Source organism: Episyrphus balteatus, chromosome 3 (assembly GCF_945859705.1).
Source record: "Episyrphus balteatus chromosome 3, idEpiBalt1.1, whole genome shotgun sequence".
NCBI lineage: Eukaryota > Metazoa > Arthropoda > Insecta > Diptera > Syrphidae > Episyrphus > Episyrphus balteatus.
The window spans coordinates 60,357,636-60,371,548 of record NC_079136.1 but is presented as its reverse complement, the minus strand read 5'-3'; the positions used below and the strand labels follow the sequence as shown (position 1 = coordinate 60,371,548).

Below are 13,913 nucleotides of genomic sequence, written 5' to 3'. Positions count from 1 at the left end.
GTTGAATTATGTGTTTATAAGAAACACGTTTATAAGAAAAACACTGATAAAAGAAACATTTTTCAAACCACGAACTTTCTTGCTCACACATAAAGTTGGTTGGATTTAAGAAACTTTCAAAAAAATCACGAAACTAAAAAAACATGAACCCTTAAGAAAAATTTAAAGCAACCTGTGCAAATGTCTTTTGAGCAGTGTTTCCAATAGATTTATCTGCATTTTGCAGATTTTTAACCTATTCCCAGACTTTTGAGAACTATAAATCTGCAGTGCAGATTTTATCTGCAGCTGAAACTTAACCTTTAAAAGACAAAAAAGGATAACATTCCAAAAACTCCAGTAAAATGTCAATTAAATAAAAGCCAAGGACGAACTAAAACATCATTTATTTTGCCAAAAACTACCTACAATTTTTCTTATTTAAATAATATAGTTGTCAAATCAGCTGGAGTTTTTTCATAACGTTCAGTACATTTTTGATTTTATATTGGAAAAAGCCCAACAATACAATAAAGCCACACTTCCAGGGAAGATACTAATGATACAAATTTATCAATTCAAGCGAGGAAAATTACTCTCGAAGTAATTTTTTTAGTTGAAAGCAGTTCGAAAACTTTTTCAATTTGAGTCTCCCAAATTTTAAGAAATCTGCATTGCAGATTTTTTTCGTCATTTTTGCAGATTTTTTCTAATATTTTCATGGCGACACTGTTTGAGTTTGACATTATTTGAAGATAATTTCAGTTCAGTGTTCAATTTGTTATTTGTTGTGTTTGTGTTCTTTATATCCCTGCTGTGTTTGCCTTTGCTAAAAATGTTGCGAAATAATGGCTGTGTTCCTTTGGGCTCAGCAAAGTACTTTTTAGTGCATCTGAATCCATTCAAAGACATTTTTTCTATTGAAGAAATGGTGTTGAATACAACCAGACCTACTTAGCAGTAGATACTTCAGGCCAAAGGAACACAGCTAATATTTCACTTAAAACTAAATTGATACATAATCCTTGAATAAATTAAAAGAAATCTGTGGAAAAAAATATAAAATAGCTAAGTTATATAATTGGATTGAATATTTAGGCGAGGATAAGTTTGTGGTAGGTATATTTGTATAAGAAACTTGTTTCTTATATCCGTATAAGAAACTTGTTTCTTATATCCCTATAAGAAACTTGTTTCTTATATCCGTTCTAAGAATATAAGAAACACTCGGTTATAACTTATAAGAAACAAATATTGTGCAATTTTGGAGTTTCTTATAAGCGTTATGTACTGTACTTGTTTACTGCGGATAATGAGTTTACTTACTCCAAGATCGAAACAACTCCCCGTTTTATCAAATCAATTGTTTGCTTTGCGAAAAGAAATTCGAAATAATTTTGTTCGTGTTTTCTTGATAAAATTGTAAAAATATTGCGCACCAAAATTGTTCCTCCTTCTGAAAATTATTAAAAAAAAATCCAAACTGTTTCTGAATGTTTTCACTTCAAACATTAAAGAACAATCAATCATAAATAAATTGAACCTCTAGCGATGATTTTTATGACAGGATCACAGGATATCAAAAATGTTAATTTTGTCTACAGTTTCTTTTAGTCCATCAACCAAACGACTCAACGAAACCCCAGGTTAAAATATCCAATTTTAAAAGCTTTCCGTTGTTGTCTGCCCTTAGTATTAGCAATAACTGTGTTTGTCTGCATTTGTTCCGGCAAAATATGGCAGGACAAAAGCCTTCGTTGTCGTCGTCAGTTGATACAATATACTCCTTCTCCCTTGTGTTTATAATTATCGTGACTTTGACTCCTCCAATTCCAACGAATGTACTTTAACCGACATTATAACCGCAAACTAGAAACAGAGTATGAACCCCAACATTAGAGGACACAACATGAAAACTGGCAAACCATTGTAATTGCAAAACAATATCCTTCTCGGATTGGCCCGACTAAAACCTTGTTGTTGTGGGGATGGGGGTTATACTCCTATCCTCATATACTCATAGACTAGACCCACAATCGGCAATCTTGGTATGCAATGTAACCAACAATCATGGATTCTCTGGTGTCTAGAGGTTGTATGTCCTTAAAAAAGGTACAACTAGGACTTTGTTGTACGATAACAACGAGACGGGGTATATTTGGAATAGATACCTAAGTCTACCAAAATATAAACGCTTGTCATGGTGGTGTATACAAAAGTAGTCTAGTATACCATCGTGTACCACCGAACTTACGACAATAATTGTAGAGAGAGTTTCACAACGAGAAAATGTTGTTTGCGAACGAATAAAAGTACCCCTCATTCTCATAAAAGCGGTACCTACGTACTCAGGAATCAGGATGTACACAATAATCCTTATCCGACGTTATCCTGTTCGCAGTGAGAAAAAGCATAATTTGGCCTCCGCTAATAGAGGAAATCGTTCGAAAATGCTTATAGCTCTAGAGAGATGGAGGGGGGATTCGGATTCATCATGGGATATGCACAATTAGGGCTTTAACAACCCAGAATCCGTTGAAGATAGTTTTTGTATTAAATGGATGTGGATGAGGCTTAGGATGTGTACCTACTTCAAAATAGAACGCGCTGGGGCTAGGGTAGTCGACAACCATTTGCGGTTGTATTTAACAAACGAACTTGTCTGTAGTGGATGCTTGAAAACATTTTCATTCTTTCTAATAAAAAAAAAAACTTTGAACAGACACGATATTCTAGTTATAAAACGGAACAAAATGTTAAACTGGAAATTCATTTTCGTTCTCGTTGAGTTGAATGACTTACAAAACTTTTTTTGTTGGATGATAAAAGAGCCACGTCATTTGCATTAAGTGAGATGTTAAAGGTGTGTAAAGATATAAATGGTAACAATACAGATGTGCCTACAGGTCACATGTTCAGAATTTTTCATAGAATTAGAATATTTTATTTAACTTTATGATAGAATTACTTGAAACGAAGATAATTCTAGAAATTCTTCTGATATTGGTAATTATTAGATGGGCACAGATTCTTGGATTTCAAACTCAAATTACTACATATAGGTCAACCTCAACAGCAAATCATCAAAAAGGATGCAAAATATTAGGAATCGACTACCAGGACTTCGCTATACTTCGGATGATCCTGAATCGGTATATCGGTATATTTTTTAAGTACCGCTGATACATTTCAATAGCTCTTGGAATGATATCGATATGCATCATCAAATGCTTTATGAAGTATGAGGTCCTTAAAATAAAGGTTATACCTACTCCTTTCTTAGGAATAAAACTCCACTACACTTTTGAAATATATCACCCATAAGGAAATTTAATTTTCTATCCCCTTGATCACATTTGATACACTTTTTCTCATATTAAGACATTTTTAACTACCAAAAAAAGGTTCAACAAAATGCAATAGTGAAGAAATAATTCATGGCTTCAATATGAAAAACATTCTAAATTTTTCTTGAGTTCTAAAATATCACGTTTCCTTCGAATTATTCGAAATATAGTAGGTACTAGGTAAGTTTTTTGTCCTTGTGCTAAATATTGCCCAGCAACCAAGTTTTTTTATAACCCCAAATTCCTTACAGAACTGTCAAAAATATTTAAGACAATAGAAGAAATGAAAAAATAATAAAAACCAATAAATTGATGGAAATAAAAGAGCTTTTTGGTTTGTTAATTTAAGAGTTTTCTAATCTCACAATCTCACACAGCTAATAAAGAAGTAGTGACAGCCTTCATATCCTATGTACGTCCATTACGCAAACATTATTTCGAATGAAACGTGGTCTGTGTTTTTAATTCATTGACGATTCCTTAAATTCAAGAAATACGAGTAGATACACCTATAAAATAATACATCTCTAATATGCAACGATAGCCTTAGATCACTTAAATAGGTTTCTTTTTTTGTTTTTTTTTTTTTTGAGTTACCATTCAGACAGAGAACTTCTTCCGCATACAAATCGTACAAATCATTATGCTCTCAAGCAAGTCTATTTCCTCACATCATTTTGTGTCTTTCATTTCTATATTTGCCTTTTTTTTTTTTTGCTTTTTTTGTTGGTAAAAGACTTCGGTAGCGTGCTCATCAGCCATTTACCGAATTAAGAACGGAAGATCCACCAGAGAATGTGATGCATAGACAAGGAATGTGTGTGAATCTTTGAATACATAAGTTTAAAGATATATTTGTTTTGCACACAAACACTCCATTTTGCTGATGTCTTCATTGATGTCGCGTTGCTCAGTGCTAGCTCACCGCTGGCGCTGCTGCTGCCGTTGGCTAAAGGAAAAGGAAATCCATGAAGACGTTACTCCAAGCTGACATGCTTTTAAGCTAATCTAATAATAACCATCGCATCGACGACGCACGAAGTAAGAAGTCTTGGGTGTAAATTTCCTTTACTAAAAAGCTATGCGATTCGGTTCGCCAACTTGAGTTAGAAGAATGTGGTTGTCTAAGCTTCACACATAAATGGATTCAAGTTGCAAAGCGAAAGAGCAGAGAGATTGCCTTCTTAGATGGTTGACAAACCAAACCATTAAGACATTTAACTTGCAAATTAATATGTATGTAACATTTTATATCAGCACACTCGACATGCTTGTTTTAAAAAAAAACAATGTTGTGTAGTAAACGTTATGTAGCTGTTTGCCCTCATAGTTTATTTTCACACATTTGTAAACCTCCTTAGAGACCGGGCGTTGCGATGTGACACATTTGAAAAGAAAAAGGTGCAGGGAAATAAGTCCACGAGAACTAAGTCCACTCACTGGGAACGAAATCCACTTTAGTAAAGTGGACTTAGTTCCCATCTCCCATGCTAGTTGGGAATCTAATTCTGAAGAAAGTGTGGTATTGGTTCCCTGTGAATGTGAAATTAATTCCCATATTAACAAAGAAAAAATTTAATACAAAGGAGAGTATTTGCAGTTTTATTAATCAAATAATTACAAATTTTATTTTGAGAAATATATGTACTAAATTTTATTAGCAAAATTTTGAAATGAGGTAAATTATGGAAATAAATATGTACTTACATAAATATACAAAATAACAAAACAAAATCAAAAACAAATATATATTTCTAGTCAAATAACTTAAAATATGATTATGTTAATAGGGGAAGTACGTCCAATATGACATACCATAAGCTTTTTCGTCAATAAAATAATGCCCGTGGTGTATAACACAATCTTTGCATTTTTTATTCATTCTTTATATTATTAGGAATATTTTATAATAGTTTTTGTATTAAAAAAATAAATAAATTTAAATAAATTAAAACTTTGAAAAAAAAGTATCAAAATTCATTTTGTCCATATGGCATGGACAAAATGACATAGGTTATATGGACAAAACGACATATGGCATTTTATATGAAAAAAATACAAAAATTAGTTGGCAAGTGTAGATTTTCAAAGGAAAGCTACTTTGAATCCACCTAATCCTTTGTATAGGACTTAAAAAACTTGGTGTCCAGTATGCTTCACCTTAATGTAGCCTGCGGGACACCGAATGTTTTTGATGTTGCAAACCCGCCCATTTTGTTTTGATTAGCAGCTTCAATGGCCCCCGCATAGCCTGAACCATGATCGGCGGTCGGAAGTTCGCTTATACCCATATATTTGACATATTTAAAGTTAAAATTTAAAAAACAACAACAATTTCTATGAAGTTGAAGGTATGTCGTTTTGGCCATAGGTAGGGTATGTCATTTTGTCCATATCGTAGTTTTGATACATTTTTATACAAAACACTGTTTTCAACCCTGATTTCATAAAAAATATTAATAAGTTTTTAACTTTAAATTGTAAACTGTCGTTATACCCAATAAAATATTCAAAAAAAACTACATACAACTCCCAAAATAACAAAATTAGTCCAACCCCATAAAAAATACAATAGCTCCTATAAACACACTTTACTTTATATTTTTGGTTTGGGGCTGTCAATTGAGTTGTTATTTTGACAGAATTTCAAAAATCATTGGTTTCACCTTATAAGATAGGAGGTAGGGTTACATGTGGTACACATTTCAAGTTAAGGCTGGTATGTCATATTGGCCGTGTATGTCATTTTGGACGTATTTCCCCTACAACAAATTATCACGGAAAACCTTAAAAAACTGTTATTATTTACGAAAAAAACTTTTGAGAATCCCTGAACAACTGTTGCAATACGGACACATTACAAGATATGTAACGTTTGTTGACATTGTTTGGTAGAAATTTCCACAGATCTTGATTTGGTTACACAGCAGAAGAAGAATGTCAAGAGTATTCTCAAAATACTAAACAGTGCGTTTTTTACACCGCTTAAAGTTTGTAAATGTCCTGCGCTCTCAGGCTCAGAATTTTCTTCTTCGGATATTTGGAATTCCATTTCATCATTCTTGTTAAAAATTTTTTTTTGACCTAGTCACTTGGTCTTTCCAGTTTTCTTCATAGCGTGTTGGTAAATTTGAGTTGCCGGGTTTGATACATGACATTTGTATCGCATCCTCTTTTCCCCATAGCTTTTGTTCTCTCTTCCATTATATGCACTGGCTTAAAGCATACGAAGTAACTATGAGCACCGCTTGAAGCATCTCCATTTTTGCAGACAATGCAGGTCACTTCATCCTGATTTGGGTGGATGTGTCATAGGCAGCGTAGCATAAGCAAATGGCAAATTAATTTCGGGCAAAGTGGATGGTGTTGGTGATGTTTTTTCTTCCACTGCACATTCTTGGTTCACCAAGTTAGCTTGGACAAGGTTGGTTTGACCATTCAAGATTTGTATATGTTTCTCGAAAAACCTACAAACCCTCTATCGGTGTCCCTCGGTGCCAAAAATGACATTTTTGATTTTGTTGAATTCACTTTCAACAGGAGCACTTGTGGAACACATTGGAAAGCACTCAAAAGACAGGACAAAAATGTACGTTCGGAGAAATTCCATCTACTAATATTGAGACATAATTTCCTCCTCTGAAGTCTGAGCCCATTTCTCCCTACTATTGCTTTCTTCCGGCTCTGAGATCTCTTCCACAGTAAGATCTTCTAGTACGTCACTGTTTATGGTGCACTCTATTTCGGTTATAGTTGTTTCCGCGGTGTTTATCTCAAAAAGGTGTTGTTTGTACCGGTCACTTGGATTGTCGGCACTCGTAGTCGGGCTTCGTCCTTCAATATCACTTAGAGATACAACCAAAAGCAGACTTTATTATTTCTTATGCGACCGATCAATTTGTAACCAGTATTATTTGCCCAATTACTGCCATGTTGAATTTTTTAATAATTCTATGCTCCTGCTTTAACTAATTGGCACACATTTTTAAAAAGTGATTAACGTCAATTCTTATGAAGCAAGGAGAAAGCTTATTGACGAGGAACTCGTCGGAGTATCTCTCGATGGTTTACAATCCCATGAAAGTGCTCACCAATGAGCCAATGAGCTGAGAGTTGCAAAAAATGACAAGATCGGAATCGGCTGCTCTGGATTGGCCGAAAGAACTGGGGGTATGAGAGCGCAAAAGGATCGTCCAGGAAAAAAAATTTCCGGCGGTCACTTTTTTAAACTGCAAGCTCAGAATAAAGATTTATACATATTTGGAATTGTGGAAAAAATGATAAGAGTAGTAGACAAATTTTTAAGTATGAAGAATTTAATTTCGGCATTTTTATAATTATCATTTTTTTAACTTTAATCATAAAATAATTTGCTGGACCCACCTCTTCTGATTTTGCCGTGGTGGCAGCATATAAATTTGCTGTATGCTTTGCACATTATTTTGTTTCTCTCATGGCAAAGTCCACCTCTTTATTTTGTATTAATAATATCTTCGGAAAAAGTGTAACAAATTGGCGCCCAACGCGCACTTTTTTTTAGACTTTCCCATCATCGTAATGTTGGTGTTGATTAAAACCTCGAATTTTTTTCTACACAAAACCAACACTTGCCTTAAAAAAGAGTAAGTAAATTGATTTTAACCCATATTCGACGAAGTTATGATCTCGATCTCGAGGGGCTCATGACTCCCCCAAGTATCTGCTTCACACAATCACACTAGTGAACAACCTTGTGGAGTTGTGGAGTGGAGCCGGGTCGACCTCAATTTAGATACATATTAATAAGTCGTGAATTTTATTTCTGTTACATTCACAGAAAAAAAAAAAATAGTAATCAGGTAAACAAGAAATGTGTTAAGATTGAACTTGGAAACAGTAAGATACCCCAAGAATTTCATTCAAGCTACCTATAAATAAGAAACTGTCAACAAACAAAACGAGTATTAAATCTATTACCTCTACAGTTACCTGCATTAAAATACAAATTAATAAAAGCTTTTATACAGTTACTCGAAGACACTAGAAATATTTCTTAGTCTAGCAATAAGCTTTAATATTCTATTCATAGAAGATAGATTAATCTTGGGAAACCCCTTGTTAACTGATCAAACAAGTTTTTTTTTTCTTCAGGGTTTGTCAGCTTACTGCACACCAGCATCAGCTTCAGTCATCTATTGAACAAACTACTTGGGAATAGAACAACAAATGCCATTAGGCTAGATTAAGTTAAGATAAGACAGCCAGCGCTAGACAGAGTTAGTACTCAAGAATAAGTTACTTTTCTTGTTCTGTGTAGATTCTCAGCTTGCAGGTTGCAGTTACAATACAACAGTTCAGATTAGACATGTGCTGTCGAGTCATGTTGCGTGTTTGTTCATATACCATTGTTGAGAGTGCCCAGTGAGCCAGTGACCCGTTTCCTTCTATTTGCTAAGATTCAATTCAGTGAACATGTAACATTACAACAGATAAGATCGTTCTGTACTATAATAGTCATAATATTAATTGGTATAAAAGTAATTTCTGTTCCCAAAAGAAGAAGGTTTTTTCCGTCGGCAAATATTTTTTGTGAGTGAAGTAAATTTTAGTTTGTGGAGTGCCGACCTACCTATTAGCCGTTTTTTTTTCGGGACATTCAAGTGGTACTTAAACCATTCAGTTTAAAGCGCTTTTATTATTTTTTTTTTTTTCGAGAATTTGAAACTGATTTGTAAACCGATAAGAGTAACAACCGATAAAAATATAAAAAAATTGCCAAAACGTAAAAAACAAAAGGTTAACGGAATGAACAAATTAAGCATGATCATAAGTTAAGCTTTAAGTAAGTTGAATTCAAAGTATCAATTTCCAATAAATTGCATAAAGCTTTTCCCCAGGGAAATCCCATGTGAATCGTTGCTTAACTGCATAGTCTTCAGTCAATATAAAACAATTACCTGCAGTGGATCTAAAGTCAGTCGTTCAGTATTTTTTTTAAAACGAGGAAACAAAGGTGATTAAAGCAAAAAATAAGCTGCTGTTTCAATAATGGCGGGAAGAATACTCATAAGCTTAGCAATTTTTGGACTCCTAGTAAGCAGAACTTTTTTATATTTATGAATAAATATTAAATTTAAATTTTTTTAAAGATTTTGCATGTGCACGGTCAAGAACTAAATACCAACGAAACAGCAGCTGAAGAATTTTTAACTCAAACAAGTGATAAAATGTTTAAATTTTTTGATGACTTAACTGATAAGGAATATTTCTTTGACGTTGATATACGTCGCAATCAGTACAAATTAAATCGAAATTATATAAATTTTGTAAACAAAATCGTTGAGGATGCTAGAAAATTTGATTTTAATCGTTTTAAAGATGAAAACACAAAATATGCCTTTAAAATTTTAGTTCAATTAAATGATCAGAATGTGATTGGAGCAAAACAATATTCAAGGATATTAGAAGCTTTGAAAGAACTTGATTTTCTACCTCAATATAAATACATTGCTAAATTTAACGACACCAACACTAAACTATCATTTAATCCTGATGTTGAAGAAATTGTCATAAAATCTAAAGATGAAGCAGAAATCGAACATTATTGGGCTGAATGGATGAAAATGCTTGGAGAATGGGCAGAAAAAAATCTTGGTCCAACAATTGAAAGTATAGAACAAGCTGCTAATTTAAGTGGTAAGTTAGTTATTTGTAGCAGAAAAATACACACAATATGAGCAACTTTCAACTTTTTTATAGAGGTATCTCCCTTGGAATTTTGGTCAAGAGGATACAACATCACTGATATGGAAGAATTGTTATTAGAAATAATGCCTCTTTATAAAGAACTGCATGCATTTCTTCGCAATCTAATAGAAAAGAGATACGGTGCATCATTAATTGACAAAACCAATGGACGCATTCCTGATCATTTGTTTCAACAAATTAAAATTCAACTTATGACAAACGATAGTTTAATTGAAGAAATGTTTCCTTTAGAGAGTCTTCCACCAACAGTTGATATAGGAGAAACCCAACCAATAAGAGTGTACAAAACTACCGAAGATTTTTATGAAAATTTAGGATTCGCAAGATATCCTGAGAGTATTTGGCAAGGACATTTGCATGTTGATCATGAAGATGATACTGGTGATGAGGAATGCGAAGCGAGAGTGATTTACAAGACTCCTAATGTATTTTTGAATTTTTGTGAAAACATGAATTATTGGGATGTTCTTGAGTCTTACATGAACATGGGATACTTACATTATGCCAGGGAAATGACAGGTCTTCCAGCATATTTCTTCAGTGCCCCACAAAGATTGGACTATGCAATTGGTAAAACTATAATTCTATCAGCGTCAACTCATAATAATTTGATGAAAATCGGAATGATTCCTGATGATGATATAAGTGAAAAGGTTGAAATGAATCGACTTTTAAGAATGGTTTGTAGATAACGAAATGTCAGTTTTTGTAATAACTAATTTGACTTTCTCTTTTTTTGGACTTTCAAGGCTATTCGTCGATTACTTTATCTTCCAATTGATTTTGTTCATGCTAAAGTGATTTCGGATCTATTAGAAGGAAAGATTATATTGGAGTATGTTAGTTCTCATTATTGGGATGTTATGCACAAATATGCAGGCGTAACAAAACCATGGGGTCTTTATACTGAATTTTATGACATGACCGTTGATTTTTATAAAGAAATGAATGATAACTTAATGTCAAGGTGAGTCATTATTTTATTTTTGAAAGATTTTTTGTTTTATAATTTTTTTTTTCTAGTGAATTTGTAACGGAAATTTTGAGTTTTCAACTTCATAAGAAATTATGTAAAATATCTGGAAAATATCCTAAAGAACCTTTGCATTTATGTAATATTGGTGGAAGTAAAAGTGCTGGTCATGTTTTGAAGTAAGTTGTTAATTTTTTTTTATTATTATTGAATTCATGTTTAAAAGATTTTCTCATTTATTTTTAGAGAAATGATGAGACCTGGAAAGTCAAAACCATTTTATCAAGTTCTTGCAATTATGTTTCCTGAAAATCCAAAAATAAGTGCTGAAGGTATTTCGGAGTATTATAAGCCATTGATGAATATGCTTGCTATGGAGAACAAGAAAGCAAAGTTAAACATTGGTTGGCCTGAATAAGTTTATATAATATGTAATTTTAAGATCAATTTTTTTTTTATTTCTTCTATACACTTTGCTAGCTAAACCAAAATTTTATATAAATGTGATTATTTAAAGGATTAAAATAAAAAAAATTTCTTAAATGTTATTGGATGCATGACAGTATTCACATAAATTAGCTGCTTGTTTAATAGACTGATATTGATCCTTGTTTACAGCATATATTGCGGCCTATTTGGGAAGATCAATTATTCTGTTATTCTGCTATTCTGTTTATGTTTATAGAAACGTTTATGACGTTCAATTTTGAAATTCAGCGTGCCAAATCATTTATGAGATCGATCATGAATCATCATTGATCGCAGCATGACTCGGAGGGAGACGGGGTTTATGACCAAACTCCAAATGATAGGTATTTGTTTTGAGGGGAGATCATCTACTCAAAGTAGAATTAAAAGATCTCTCTTCTATTAGAATTTCCTACTTCTTCTTAGTAAACTTTTTTACTTGCTCTATAGGGCAAGTATTGGTTTCGTGTAGAAAAAAAAAATCGAGGTTTTAATCAAAACCAACATTACTATGATGGAGAAGATCAAAAAAGTGGTTTTCGTCATGCCGTCCGTCGGTCTGTGCGTCTGTGCGTCTGTGCGTCTGTGCGTCTGTGCGTCCATCTGTACATCGAGCTAGGGCCTAAACGGATGGATGGATTTGCTTGAAACTTGGTACAGATGATTTTTACGTAATTCCCTAGGTCCGTTTTTTTTATTTTTTTAATATCTCCAATTTAACGCATATCTCCCATATAACGTTTTCGAGGTATTTCAAATTTCTCGAAAACGGCTCTAACGATTTCGTTTAAATTTGGTGTGCGCAGTACTCTTATTGATTCCAACAAAACTGCGTTTTTAGTTTTTCTCAAAAAATGCCAAGAGCGGAAATATGGCGTTGCCGTTTTTCAAAAATTGACATGTTTTTTAAGTCCATATATTTCATCAATGCATAAGTCAATTTTTTCAAAATTTACAGACATCATAGGTTTTGAAGTGTAAAATGTAAAAATAAATTAAAAAAAAAAGTTTTTCAAAAAATTTTTAAAAAATTGAATTTTTTTAACTTTCGATTTTTTTTTTGTTTTTATTTTTTTTTTCTTCACAAAATCTTAAATTTCCAATAGATATTTAAGATAAAGATGCTTTGAACTACAAGAGCAAGTACGTGCGACCCAGTCGTGCATTTTATTTAAAAAGCAAATGTGAATTATATAAAATTAAACATTAAAATAGATGTAAAATTAATTAAAATATTAATTTTCTATATAAAACAAAAATGTATGTTGTCGTATTTGCCAAATAGTTTTAATCAAATTTTTGGGCGGTGCGGTGCACATAGGAGTATTTGCAGTAAAAACCTGGTCATAAGTCGATTTTCTGAAAATCAAAATTGACACCAAAAAGTTTGGCAAAGTGGGTGCAAAATAAACCCGTGTCAATATGCTGCACTCATTTTTAGAGCTGTAGGAAACCGTATGTATTCGTTACTTAAATGCGGGTATTCACTTCAGTAACGAGTAACAAAACGTTACTGCCCAAATAATTTCGTTACTCGTATTTTTCTTTACTAGTACTGAACAAGTAACGAAACATGCGAAACATACGAAACGTGCGAAACGTGCGAAACATACGAAAAATACGGAACATACTAGTAACGACGATACTCCAATTCCAATACCAATTTGGATTGGATATAAGAAATGCGAAACGAAAACAAAATGGTACACTGCATTTGTCGTGTGCGCATTATTTCGCATCTCGTATGCGTATCGGTTCGGTATCATCATTTATGTATTTTACCATTTTGTTGTTCTGTTTTTGTGTATGTATATCAAAACGGGTAAATAAGAATTCTGTTTCTTTCTCTTTCGTACCTGTTTTTTATGGACATGTGGGAGTGAGATATGTGAAAGTGTGTTTGAGTGTAGTGTAGATACATTCCAATTAGAATACCAATTTGGATAGGTATACGAAATGTGAAACAAAAACAAAATGGTACACTGCATCTGTTGGGGCGTAGCCGTACTTGTATTCTGTTTTCTCCTTTTGTAATTAATAAAAAGAATTTTTCTTTTCCTTTGTTTGATTTGTTTAATTTATTTTATTCTTTAGTTTGATTCAAACAAATAATTACAATTTTGGTTTTATTCGTGGTTTTAAGTTTTTGTTTTTTTTTTTGATTTCAAGTAGGTACTACTTTCTTGCTTGGTTGGTGAGGTGGTGTCTGACATGAGTGACGACAACTTTGAATGAGAATATGGAATGAATTTTACTGAATGAAATGATTGAATGGTTTTTTATTTTAGGTTGGCTGCAATGACAATTTTTAAGTTTGGACCGGGAGGAAACGAAACATGGGCGTGTTCGGGAATGAGGATAATTTGCGTTCCGCAATTTTCCCTAAAACTGAGTACGCT

General features: G+C 32.9%; 1 protein-coding gene across 1 annotated transcript; it reads left to right on the top strand.

Annotated features, from left to right (window-relative positions):
* Nucleotides 1-8,486: 8,486 nt before the first annotated feature.
* Nucleotides 8,487-11,605, top strand: LOC129915973 (angiotensin-converting enzyme-like). Its single transcript, XM_055995710.1, has 7 exons — nucleotides 8,487-9,147; nucleotides 9,203-9,398; nucleotides 9,455-10,001; nucleotides 10,065-10,753; nucleotides 10,823-11,040; nucleotides 11,097-11,225; nucleotides 11,293-11,605. The coding sequence occupies exons 2-7, from the start codon at nucleotides 9,354-9,356 to the stop codon at nucleotides 11,462-11,464; spliced, it is 1,800 nt and encodes a 599-aa protein (XP_055851685.1). The 5' UTR covers nucleotides 8,487-9,147; nucleotides 9,203-9,353; the 3' UTR covers nucleotides 11,465-11,605.
* Nucleotides 11,606-13,913: the final 2,308 nt, after the last annotated feature.

Excerpts from the sequence above, each read along its gene's own strand:
- LOC129915973 (XM_055995710.1), top strand. The coding sequence starts at position 9,354 with ATGGCGGGAAGAATACTCATAAGCTTAGCAATTTTTGGACTCCTA. Across the intron at positions 11,041-11,096 it reads AATGATAACTTAATGTCAAG|TGAATTTGTAACGGAAATTT; the intron begins GTGAGTCATTAT and ends TTTTTTTTCTAG. Across the intron at positions 11,226-11,292 it reads AGTGCTGGTCATGTTTTGAA|AGAAATGATGAGACCTGGAA; the intron begins GTAAGTTGTTAA and ends ATTTATTTTTAG.